Source organism: Eutrigla gurnardus (genome assembly GCF_963514095.1).
Source record: "Eutrigla gurnardus genome assembly, chromosome: 1".
NCBI lineage: Eukaryota > Metazoa > Chordata > Actinopteri > Perciformes > Triglidae > Eutrigla > Eutrigla gurnardus.
The window spans coordinates 8,995,978-9,008,679 of NC_139915.1; the positions used below are offsets into that span (position 1 = coordinate 8,995,978).

A 12,702-nucleotide genomic window follows, 5' to 3' on the forward strand; every position below is an offset into this window, starting at 1 on the left:
AGAATCTCTGTTTGAATGTTGACTAGACAGTTCTCTGTACGTCTGAACTTGTGTGGAGGGTCAAGACTCTCGGTATGAGCAGTGGCATCCCAGAGCGATGACATCTGCTGCTTCCTGTCATTGTCAGTTAGGAGATATCTGAAGGGCTTTGCCAACAGTCTGGACTGACCTGCCTGAGACTGCTGTCGGCTTTCCTGAGGGAAGTGCTGAGTTTTCTGCCAGATCCTGTAAAGAGCTGCTGGGGGATGCCAAAGACACCGGAGGTCAGCGGAGATTATCAACAGAAACTCCATGTTGGATGGAGAAAAGCTCTTTGCTACTGTGAGGCTGTCCGACTGTTACAGCTAGAGGAGGCATGTGTGTCTGGTCAACACGTTCATGGTTCGAGAGACAACAGTTGAGTATCAGTGATGTGAAAAACCCAATTAAGCCCCCGGTAAGGCTCAGAGTGCGATACAATCTGTCACTATGAGGTCGTGTTCAGACTAGACTGTGGGCCACTCGTGCATGGAGGTAGTGATAGTTGTTTTGTGGGATCAAATGACCACGCCAGTATTTTTAATGTTTTCCACCAGTGATTCAGACTCATCAGTGTGCATTCGTGAGTGTGCACCTCTGTCTCTGTTCGCGGCTAATCTCTCATTCTGCTGCACCAAACTGCATAATATTGCCAAGTTATGGCTGCATGCTCAAGGACTTCTTGTGTTTGTGGTGACTCACACTTTATCAAAACACATTTTATTGTCTGTTTTTCAGGCCGTAGGGGCCGCCAGCGATATCACAGCTGAATGCATTGCTTCTAAATCATGTCAGTCTTCGCACCTCGTGTCAATCTGAGGCACATGTTCAAAACTTTCAAACACGATGGCCTACTTTGGGACAGAAGGTTAGCAGTAATGTAAAGCGATTTCTCATCAAGTTAGTAATTAAGAGACATTTAATGCTCTCTGCCAAACATCAACATTTTGAACCGTGTCAGCTGTAATTTTCTCGAAGCTAAAACCAGTAACATTCTGAGGACTGGCAGAGATTTTCCGTGTTTAAAAGGTGAAACAGACTTGTGCTCAGTTCTCCAGACTTTCCTCCAAGAAACGGTTTGCTTCCAAGGCAAACATGTATTACTTGCATTTTATCATTGGCAATGCATAACTCCAAAATCACTCGTTCCAACTGGCATCATCTCAGCTTTAACCTCACACACACTTGATCTCGGGCAACTAGTTACTGGGTAGCAAACATGTTTGACAAACATTTGCAGTAGACGTTTGGCCAAACTTCAAAGGGAATGGAAATGAATTATGGGATCTGGTTGGCATAAAGACATCGCCTGATATTAACAGCGAACCTCGTTTAACAAGTCAAGGTACCTGCACCCAGACAACAAACCTGGGGGAGATGGCTGTTCTTTCTGCAGAAGCCAGGAAAGTTTTGTAATGTCACTGATGATTATGAGCCTCCTGAATGTGGTGAATAATCTGTGTGACAGGCTGAAAAAAGACTTTCTGTGGTAACTGGGAAGCTTCATGAGCCACAAAGGATACAGGGTGTAGAAAGCTTTTCATTGCAGTGCTTGAAGTCCACCCTGTCTTCATCTTTATATGGTATTTTTATATTCATATATATTTTTGGGCAGCTGTAGAAGCTTGGGAATTGGATTCACTTCCTCTCATTTTGTGATATTTAAATTAAAACAGCCAAGATCAAAGTCTCTGCCACACATTCTCCCATTGTTTGCCTTCCCTCCTCCTCTTTCCTCTCAACTTAATTCAATCTGTATTGTAATAATAGTCCCGATGATACTGTTATATTGATTGTATAAGTGAGTTTATTGCGACAGATGCACGCTGTGAACTTTATGAAGAAGCATAGAGTTACATCTGCGATAACTGCAGATCCGATGCAAGCTGCTATCACCCGCTCTCCTCTCCGCATGCTCCATGTGCCAGACAGTTGCTATTCCCGGAGCCAATTACCATGCAGGTGGTACAACTGTTCCTGTGCTCTTCCTCTGGAAGTTAATTCATACATTACAGTTATTATAGGTTAATTTGTTCAGATGTACAAAACCCAATATGGTTTAAAAATGGAGCTACTTGAAGATGATAATTGCCTACCCCTTTAGAAGAATAGCACAAACAGCAGCCTAATGGGACTGCAGAGTGTTTCTCTGATTCAGGTTGCTGGTCTAGAATTTCAGCATGCACATTTATTTTTTAACTGACAGATTTGATACTGATTTTTTTCCCCCCTTGGTGTTCACTACATAACCAGAGTGTGAATATGTCTATGCTTGTGCTGAACCTTGGATGTTTATGTGGTTGTTTTGCCTGTTATTGAATTTGTTTGCTAGACCTCCATGTATGCAGACACTATTCTGTGTTTTATTTTGTTTCACCTTTAAAATGTTATTCTAGTAATATTAAATATGCAGGTGTGCTTTTCTTACTAAAACAGATTTTTGTAGAAATAGCAGTGCCACCCTGCTGTGCCTTGCTAATCGTATCTGTATAATCTCCTTTTGTCCCACATTGAACACATCTTTAATGTTCATAACGTTATCTGTCTTCTCTTCCTCTCCTCACCTTCTCTCCTGCACCCTTGTCTCACACTCTCCTCCCTCTCCTTTTGTTCCTCTAACAGTCTCCTCCTCTACCCCCCTCTCCTTTAGGAGCTGCTGTTCAGTGTTTGTGCCCTTAACGTCATCTCCACCATTGTGTGTGCTCTAGCCACGGCCATGTGCTGTATGCAGATGGTCTCAACTGATGTGCTGCAGATGGTGAGTGTGATGGAAGCGCAGACAATGTCAATAGCTGACTTTATTTTTATTTCACTGACCACCATGCCGTTAAAAAACAACATTATTTTGGAGTCTGAAGATCACAATCGTCAGGTTAGATAAACACATGCAGCTCAGAAATGATGTTCCAAACCTTTGTGGTAATGGTTGACCATTAAGGTCAATTGCCACACAGCCTCTTTCGGCATCGTCTGCATCCCAAAAAAATGTTGGTGTTGAATAAAACAGCGAAAGAAATCACTGTGTTTTTTTCCTCGAAGGTACAGCGTCCTCAGTGTGACCCCTTTTGTCATGTCATGTGGCACAATGAAACTATTACCAACAGCTGAATGCTTTCAGTCATCAGGGAAATTAGCATGGCCAAGCTCCCTTTGTGTTTCACACCAACAATGGTTATTTCGTGCCTCTAAACACATCAGCCACTGGAAAGGTAGAGAAATACTACCGACTCGATACCACATATGAAACAGCTTTGCACTAATATTTGATGCAAGAGCCATTTATACATTTTATGAACTACGCTGTAAATGTTGTGCTTGCTGAAACGGGGCTGGATATTAAAACTGGTGCTCTGGGCTGGAAGTGAAGCTTTATTTGATAACAAGCTGATGTGAAGGGAAATATGTAGTTATCTCAGCAATATATTACCTAGTAAAATGTATTATGTTCTAACTGAGAATAAAAAGACATTACATTAATGTCAGCGCTGGGCAAGACAACAAAGATGCATATGTAAATCAAACCTGGCTAAACGACTGCTGCAAATCTATGCATTCACTTTTATATATTATTTTATATTCGGTTTGTAATATTCTTCTTTAAAGCTGCTTTTATGTTAATAATGGGTCAGAAATGACAACATGTATGTGAAAGGGATGTTTAGAATGACTCTGTTACTCTCAGATCTACAGAGCTCTGAATCTTTCTGCTTATGGTTTTGGTTGTCTCGGCCATTTGTTGCTGTTTACTCTCAAGTTTCTCATCAGAGAAGTCAGACCAGTCTTACCAAGTAGCTGTTGTTGTTGCAAAATAGATAAAACTTAGGTACGAGTACCTGCACAGCACCACAGTGAACTAAAACGAGTTATGACTAGCTGTTGGTGAAAATTGTTGAGCATTTAGCAGCTAAAGAATCAGATATTTCTCTCAGGGGTTGGTGGAGACCAAAACAGAGCTAGAAGAAGAGCTAATATGGGACTTACATACACTCTAAATGAATGACAATGTTGCTCTGTCACAACACGATGTAAATAAAAAACTGTTATCAGGTTTATAAAGTGATTAAATGTACGTGCTGTGTCTACATCTTGTTCCCACAAACCCCAGCAGGCAAAATAATTCGGTTTCTGCAGGTTTGAATAGTGATAACTACATATATATATGCATAAATTATTTTTAGGTCCCCGGGACAAGAGCAAAGAGCTCAGGCTGTTACTCTTTCATATCTGTGACTATTTAAGAGGAGACAGACAGATGATAAAAATAAATTAATCCAAAGATGAATTATATAGCAATTAAAACTGGGACTGAAGCATTATTCTCACCTTGACATCAGGACTTTATTCCCAGTGGTCTCTGCTTCAGTGGCCCAGTTTCAGATGATCCAAGCTGTGGACTCATCATTCTGAGAGTTTCTTACTCTCTGTAAGAAGGCCTGTGGAGACCTGTAAATATGGATGCATTCTGGTGTGAATTCATTATTAATAATGATCAATGAATTGGGTCTGGTTTTTATCGTAATATTTAATAATTTAATCAACTTTATTTATATAGAACCTTTAATACAGAGGATGTAGTAGTTCAAAGTGAATAAACAAAAAAATAAGAAGAGGCAAATTAAAACAAGTCTACTGTGCAATAAATCCAAGCAATCGAATGAAAAAGAAAAAATAGGTGGCAAATAGCAAGGGCAGGTTTGCTAACACCAATAGAATATGTAAAGGATAGAAATAAAAGAAAGGAAGATATAACAACTATAAAACATGTAAAAGATGTGAATAAAATATAGAAGGAGTGACGGTTAGTTAAAGGCATCGCTGAATTAATAACTAACTACATACTGTACATCTTGCAGACACTACATGAGTTTAGGAAAGTCGAATATGACCGTACATTAAAGCAGACATGCAGCTGAACATGGAGGCATCTCACTATTCACAGAGAGAAAATGTTTATTTGTGAAGCACCTTTCAACATCAGAGCAATTTATACTTTACATAAGTCAGACAGACATGAGGCGATATCAAAAGACAATGTAAAAAGGCACAACAAAACAGAAGATAGGAGATAGAATAAGTAAAATAACTCACAGAGTTTCCAAGAGTGGCCTCGCTTTTGTCACAAGGGGGTGTTAACCATTTATTTTTCTCAGTAAAATTAGCCAGTAGCAGCGGTGGCAGCCTGGAGAGTAGAAAAGCAGTCTGGCTGTGACTGAAAGGTTGTCCCACTGGGATGGTAGATGAGCAGCGTGGCCTGAGCGAGGCGTTTGACGACCAGTTGCCGCTGTGAAGCTTGCTCAGTGACCAACAAGCACAGAGGTGAATAACCGCATAAAATAACTATGAGAGGTGCTGGGAAAAGACACGTCTGTTCAGTCATGTCTCCCTGGATGAATTATGGTCTAAAATTAATGAATAAACAGCTAAGAACTCAGTAGAATGTGTGATAAAAGCCTGATAACGGTTGTCTTTATTCTGTGTTTCAGTTTATGCCGCACAGAGCCCGAGCTCTCAATGCTGACTGTATGACCCCCCATGGAACCATCCTCCACCAAACACTGGACTTTGATGAGTTTATTCCTCCCATTCCCCCGCCACCATACTACCCCCCAGAGTACACCTGCACCCCCTCAATGGATGGACAGAGGTGAGAGGAAAGACTCGACTCATCAGCATCCTGTCTTCTCTCAGTGCTAACTCTAAGCGTTCTGTGCTCCTCCGACTCTGGTGCCGATGTTATGATTAAAAGGGTGAAAAGGTTGTGAGATGAAAACATACAGCATTGCGTCTTCGATATTTTTGTGTGTATCGATTCACAGACGCCAAATACCAATATTTTATTAATATTGCAAACACAAATTAAACAAATTGAGTTTTATTCTGGTGCAGTTATGGTCAGTGGGATTGGAATACGTGGACGGTGGGGCGCACCCACATGCATGAATGTGCACTAAAAACTGGCTATGTTATAGAAACAGAAACTGTGGGTTAATTGCAGTGAGTATATGAGTGATGGCAGTGGGAATAAATGTGTAAATGTAGATTGTTTTTTCCAGTTTACATTAAGCACTGCTTTTTCTGGGATTAAAGTTTCATTAAGAATCCAATGATGCATTGCTGTAGAGGCCCAACATGTTTTGCCATATGTATTGAAACTAGAATTTTGCTGGTTTAGGGTACTGTAATGGCTCAGTGCACCATCCTTGAGTTGCATTCATATCTGCAAGAGGAATGAGTAGGAACTTCTAATCAGACTTGACTTCTGGCATCTCTTAACGCTTCCAATTTTACACACACATACATTACATTTAAGATTCTGTGAAGTGATTTAGATGCCGTTGGTCTATATGTGATGTAAAAGTGGTCATAGTAAGGAGCACTAATGATTGCAACGTTATCTGAAACAATGTATCATAGGAGTGACAGGTCAGGCACAGGAGGGAACTTCTTCATTTAGTTAAGAGCTGAAAGGATGTATTTTATTACAGCTTTTTGCTGGTTTGGTACAGCAACTTTCAGTGAAGGGATTTTGTCTGGCTTTAACATTTGATTGATGTCGACCAGCCGAGAATCTCCTATGAGACGGTGAATGTACAGATGCCAAAAGCAACATTTGCATCCATATCCAGATCCGTCATATGAAGCAGCAGTGTCGTGTGTCTGTTTGCTATCTGTCCATGACCATCACATGTGGTATGTCATCATCCATGGTCAGGTCGGAGCATTTCCCTCCACTAAGCAGCTGCGACACCCGTGTATCTCAGCTGAGATCAGCCTCACCGTCGTCACTACCTTCATTGTCTTAGTCTTGCCGGAGAGAGTGCTGCTGCCGGATGCCATTTGGCAGGAAGCCACATCTGTTTGTCAATTATGCCATAAATATAAACAAGGCAGCGGAAGCATTTATGGTGTCCCTGCCCGGGGCCAGGGATGTGTCATGACATCATCATGCCTCAGATGATTGGTGGAAACTCTCTGGTTGTATTTCATGCTCTGCCACTTTAGAGGAGAATGAGGTTGTAATTAAAAGATAGGACTGCATGCATGGCTGCTTATTCTTAATTGGCATGGAACGGTGGTAGGGCACATAGAGCACCTATAATGACAATATACCTATGTATATCACTTAGGTTGTAGTGTTGGAGACGAGGATGTTTTTAATTCATTTTTTTCGTAATGATTTTGTTGTATATTATGCTGTCTTTTTGACTCGGATAGGTTGGATTCTGCTTGCTCTGCCACTTTCTCAAACACTCTGACTCACTCAGACTCTGTGACTGGATCAGTTTACTTGCTACTTTTTTTTTTTTTCAGTTATTTGAGATATGATTTTGAATATTTGTTATTTATTTATTCATTTTTTAAATTCAAATTCTGCTGTTATGCCCATGACAGGGGCCTGCACCTGGACTTCCCCCATTCTCCCTTCAGTGCCATCTATGGGGTGCCCATCAACAGCCCAGGGACACTGTATCCGACTGACCTGCCTCCTCCGTATGAGTCTGTGGTGGGACAGACCCCGGCCAGCCAGGTGAGAACAATCAGCGGCTTTCACCCTTAATACACCAGAGGCCTTCTGTATGGATAAACCAGTCCAGGACATTACATTATATCTTTGCTTGCACAGAGAGGCTGATCCATGAGCCAGTTATCCTTTTTAATGTTAAACATACATTTTTTTGTAGTGGTAACTATACTCTGCTGAGTCTGCTGTCAAACTCAAGACGATAGTTGAGCACCTAAACTCTAAAAGCTACATGCTAACATTGTGCTAATACTCACAGTGGCAATGCTAACATGTCGATGTGTAGCAAATGTTGATGTTTACCATGTTCACCACCTTAGCATGCTCAGATTAGCTAATTATCAGTAAACACACAGTGCAGCTGTTTGGTCATGAAGTATTGGAGAAATAGACATTTTGACCTGATGAAAAGTCACAGGGTTATTACAGTTCATCCCGACATGACTCGATTCCAATATTTGTGAAGGCATTAAATTATTAAATGTATTTCATTGAATGTTAACTTCATGGTGGAACTAGAGCAAAAGTCAGGATATTCATCGGGATTCATCATCTGGGAACCATAAATGGCTGATCCAAATTGTATGCTGATGCATCCAGATGTTTTTTTTCACAGGATAAGTGAAAACGTTGAGCTGCTGGTGCAACACCAGAAGTCAGGGGATAACAAAACTCATTAGGAATTTCCTCAGGGGACCATGACTGTTCAAAGTGACCTGGAGATGTATTCAGTCGTGGTTTAGATATTTCTGCTTGGACCAAATGCACAGACCCACATTGTCATCCAGAGCCGGCAACACATCATGAGATAAAAAGATATATTTAAATGTATAATTATACCTCAGATCAAATATTCCTTAAACTGTCTTTTTTTCCTTTATACTTCTTTGTATAGTTTTATGAATAGATCATCATAAGTGAATAAGAAGTGTTTTTATGAGATTATGAGCCTTCAACGCACAGGGATTTCAAGGTTAAGCCCAAGTTACTTTAAAGTCTGATCAGAGTTCAACCATCCAACCAACTTGTTTGATGCTGATCTTTCTTTTACTCGTGTCTAAGTGGTGCTGCTACTGTGTCCACCTTGTCTGCATTTTAAGATGTTGCCTGTAAGATATTAATTCGCTTTTTAAGATTTACTGCTGCGGTCTCCCGTGACAGTCGTGTTGAACTGATCAGGCTAAAGCTTTGTTGCATCTAATTGTTCACAGCTAAATATCAATGTCCAATTTGCAAGCGAATCCTTTTATCTTCTATTATATTCTCAACATCATTTAACACTTTAGGCATTCAATCCCTTATTTCCATTATACATGTTTAATGCATGCTTTTCTACACTGTGCCCTTCAAATAGGAACCAGCACAAGGTTTTCTCACCTGCAGTAGATTAGCGGTGGCTGCTGTAAATAACTAATGGAAGCAGGCGGTGATTGATTTATTGTGTGTGAGAACAGTCAGCGGGCAGAAAGAAACGCAGCAAATTATTTCAGGCTGAAGGACCCTGCGTGATGTGAAGTCACGTAAACATTTATACGTTGCATACTGTACTTTTAAAAGCACATTAGTGAAACTAATTATTCAGTTCTAACGGATGCAGTAGTTGACTTTTAAAGTGAGACATTTTTGTTAGTGTGTGATGTGGTCTTATAGAGCCCTCTACAGACCAAACGGATGTGTTGACGCTTCGGTGACTTCACAGCTCCTTTTTTTGTGTTAGAAATACAGCACATACAAAATATCCAGCATGCTCTTTACATGTTAGCTGCTGTTATGTGATCTGCCTCCACTAATAATATCCTCTTCACAGGTCACCACCAGCATAGAGCAGCAGGCCACTGAATCCAGTCTGTGTGGGAGAAACACAACTGCAGGGTTAAGCACTCAGGGTAAAGACGGTTGAGATTGCAGTGAAGATCACAGAGGATTGTCAAATGTCTCTACTAGTAATGTTGATGATATCCCCCCCCTTGTGCTCTCAGCCTCGGTGGACAGTGCATCACTGATGGTGTCAGAGGTAGCTGATCAGGACCAGACTTGCTCCTCAGAGGACTTGTGCTCCCTGGAGGTCCAGGGCTCTGACTCCTCTCCCTATGGCATGCTCCACGCTGCCCCCATCGATGGAAGCTGCACCAGCCTGGAGCTTTGTACACGGGGCCATCGTGGCCTGCCTAATGCTGACGCTCGCCCCAGTGATACAGGCTACAGTGAGTCCTCGCACACCCAGGATTCCCTGGAGCGCTCTCCGGACTGGTCCTCGGAAAACTACAGCAATCTGGAGCCGGAGGATTCCGCGGACAACGCGCATTCGTGTGGGGAACGCAGGCCTGCAATGCACATAGGCGACGAGCTTGCATCAGCCAAACATTTACCAGAGGAGCCACCTAAAGCGTCAACACACTCCCTCATTAAGGCACGAATGATGAGCCGGAAGCTCACACTCCCTGTCGCTCTCCCCCCGCCGCCTCAGCCTTGCTCCCCCACCTCCGTGGCCTCCTCTGGTGGAACTTCAGCCATCAGTCCCATGGCTCCTTCTCCTTCGCCTTCCCCGCCTAGCAGGCCACGCGGCCCCAGGCTGTGTTTCAGTGTTTGGTCACCTTCCTCCACATTGCAGCCCCCCTCTACCTCAGCTCAAAGTGGCTGCTCGCCCTCAGAGAGGCCTCGGGTGCTCCGTGCAGCCAAGAGATACCGCAAACTGGCACGCATCGTCCGTTCCACCAGTGACCCTATCTCCTGTTCCTCTACGACAGGAAGTGAGTGACGAAACCTATACTCCTGCTTAATTTCTCCATCTTAATATTGCAAGAGCAATATTGTCATTTTTAGTTATTTTGAGTTATCTTGAGTAATCTAAAAAAATTCAAACATGCTTTAGTCTCAGGTTCTCAAATGGGAGCACTTGCTACTCTTTGTTTCATATAATTTTAAACTGACTATCACTGGCTTAGTGGACAAAACCAGACATTAGAAAATATCACCTTGGACCCTTAGAACCTGACATATTATAGACTAAACAACGAATTGATTTAACAAGAAACTAATGGACAGATTCATTGATATTTAAACTATTCATTAGGGGCAGCCCTGCTGCCTTTTTAATTGTCAATAAACAATGATGGATCATGAGCCAGAAACAGCTCATGCCTGCTTTGTTGTATCCACACTAAGTTTCTTGTCTCCCTCTACAGGAGAAAATTGTGTCTGCACCTCTAATAATGCTGCTGCTGAAGATTCAACTCATACATCACCAGAGCAAGGTACTGTGAATTCATGTCATGGTGGGACACCTGCTGCTAAGCAGCATTCACATCCTGTTTCGTCAAACAATTAGACCTGAAAGACAAACATACTTAATTGAGTTACTGTCCTTCACATCCTGTTTCGTCAAACAATTAGACCTGAAAGACAAACATACTTAATTGACTTACTGTCCACTAAATCCACAGGTATTAGCCTCAATTTTAAGAATGACTTGATTGAACCTGCTTTCCCTCTCTGATCTATCTCCAGGGTCAACAGACGTTACAACAGGTGTGGTTGGAGCTAAACCCAGTCACACCAGTGCCAGGAAGCAGCAAAAGGAGGGCAGGAAAGTTGACATCCAGCTTAAATCCCGCACCCTGCACACACACTCCTCCCACGAGCGTCCACACTCCCTGGCTGACTTCAAGATGTATAAAGACACCAAAGTCCTGGTGGCCAAGTTCCTGGAGCATTCCAGCTGCAGTCTACCTCCTGAAGTCCAGCAGGTTGTCAACAACATCAAGTGTGTCATCAAGTCGGATGAGAAACACATGGAGGAGGCCATTTTTAGTGCCAATGTCATAGATCAGGTAACTGGAATTAGATGATTTCCAATGTCTGTGAAGATTCTCAGTCATGGTAATGTTTGAAAACTGTATTGTAGGCAACTTCAGAACTGAAGAAGCCTCTTGGATGAGAGGCAAAATGTCTTTCAAAACAATACAGCTTTCAAAGATTCCAATGTCAAATGATAGTTGAAGGCAAAGCAACAGTTTTTAGGCTGGAAAACCAGAGAGGATGAAAATTGATGGTTCAATCATATGATTGTTATCTTAAAACAAGAAAACAATGAGCAATGTGTCTCTCTTTCCGCTATGTTTTGTTGCTAAGGTGATGACCCAGAGCATCATCGGTAGTCCCAGGAAGCGTGACCATGAGGATCTTCACCTTCAGAGCTGCGGTGCTTTGAGTTCGTCCCCTTCCATGCGCCGTCCAAAACATCTCCCACAAACAACCAGCGCCTCCTCCCACCCACTGGAGTCCCCCGCCTCTGAACAAAGCCTTGAGTGCAAAGAAACTATTCTCTGACCACTCTCGCCACAAGGACTCGGGTCAAAACTCTGAGGGCATTTTAGGGTGCTGGTGTTGCAGCCACACTGTGCTGTGCAGCAGATGTCTGTAGAGTAATGAATCACCATTCCACCATTGAAAGACCATTTATTTTCACAGTGTGACTGCAGCACAGGTAAACTGAAATGGTCCCATACTGTATCTCCTAGTGCCCTGTGAGACCGTGCCAAGTCATCAGCAGAAATGGTAGTAAACTCAGACTGAGCCTGCCAGTGTCTGTAGTGGCTTGTTTCTCATCAGAAAAACAAAAGAATGTTTCTCCCTCAGGGGATCTTTTCTACTGAGATTCATCTTTAAAAAAAAAGAAGAAAAAAACAGCTGGTAAGTTTGGATCTGTGACCTAAAGACAAAGGTGTTATCAGTATCCCTGAGAAACGATTTGTATTAAACTGTGAACTGAACGGGCTGGGCATTACTAGCCATTGTTTGCAGACTTTGTGGAACTGTGACCGGTAGGGTGGTGAATATTTTGTGGTGCCGCTGGTTCAAGAACATCACAGATGTGGATTATTTAACTGACCTCATTGTGTTACAATTCTTATCAGTGTTACAATAAAATATGAGTTTGTATCTTTTGGTTTGTGTTCTTATTTCAGTGAATGCTTCTGGATTACGTATGTCGGTCTGTGTGTGGTAGCATTTCGATGGTCACCTCAAACAGGACTGGCCAAAATAATAGTAACACTGGAAAATAAAATAACCCTTCCAAAAATAGCAATTTGCTTTTTTTTTTTATTTAAGCTAGTGATGCTGTAGTTGGTATTGTTGTTTAAGTGATGTGCGTGTTTGTC

The 12,702-nt window shown here is 42.1% G+C and overlaps 1 protein-coding gene across 4 annotated transcripts in view; it reads left to right on the forward strand.

The window, feature by feature from the left end:
* fam189a1 (family with sequence similarity 189 member A1) overlaps nt 1-12,481 on the forward strand; it is a 76,124-nt gene extending 63,643 nt beyond the window's left edge. For 2 of the 4 annotated variants that reach the window (XM_084009069.1, XM_084009071.1), the window contains exons 5-12: nt 2,669-2,776; nt 5,502-5,662; nt 7,411-7,546; nt 9,348-9,426; nt 9,520-10,290; nt 10,726-10,815; nt 11,048-11,370; nt 11,672-12,481. In XM_084009069.1, the coding sequence (XP_083865195.1) occupies nt 2,669-2,776; nt 5,502-5,662; nt 7,411-7,546; nt 9,348-9,426; nt 9,520-10,290; nt 10,726-10,815; nt 11,048-11,370; nt 11,672-11,869 (1,866 nt within the window). In that variant the 3' untranslated portion in view covers nt 11,870-12,481. The remainder of the gene's footprint in view (nt 1-2,668; nt 2,777-5,501; nt 5,663-7,410; nt 7,547-9,347; nt 9,427-9,519; nt 10,291-10,725; nt 10,816-11,047; nt 11,371-11,671) is intronic. The other 2 variants (XM_084009070.1, XM_084009072.1) reach the window with 1 other exon arrangement.
* The last annotated feature ends 221 nt before the right edge of the window (nt 12,482-12,702 follow it).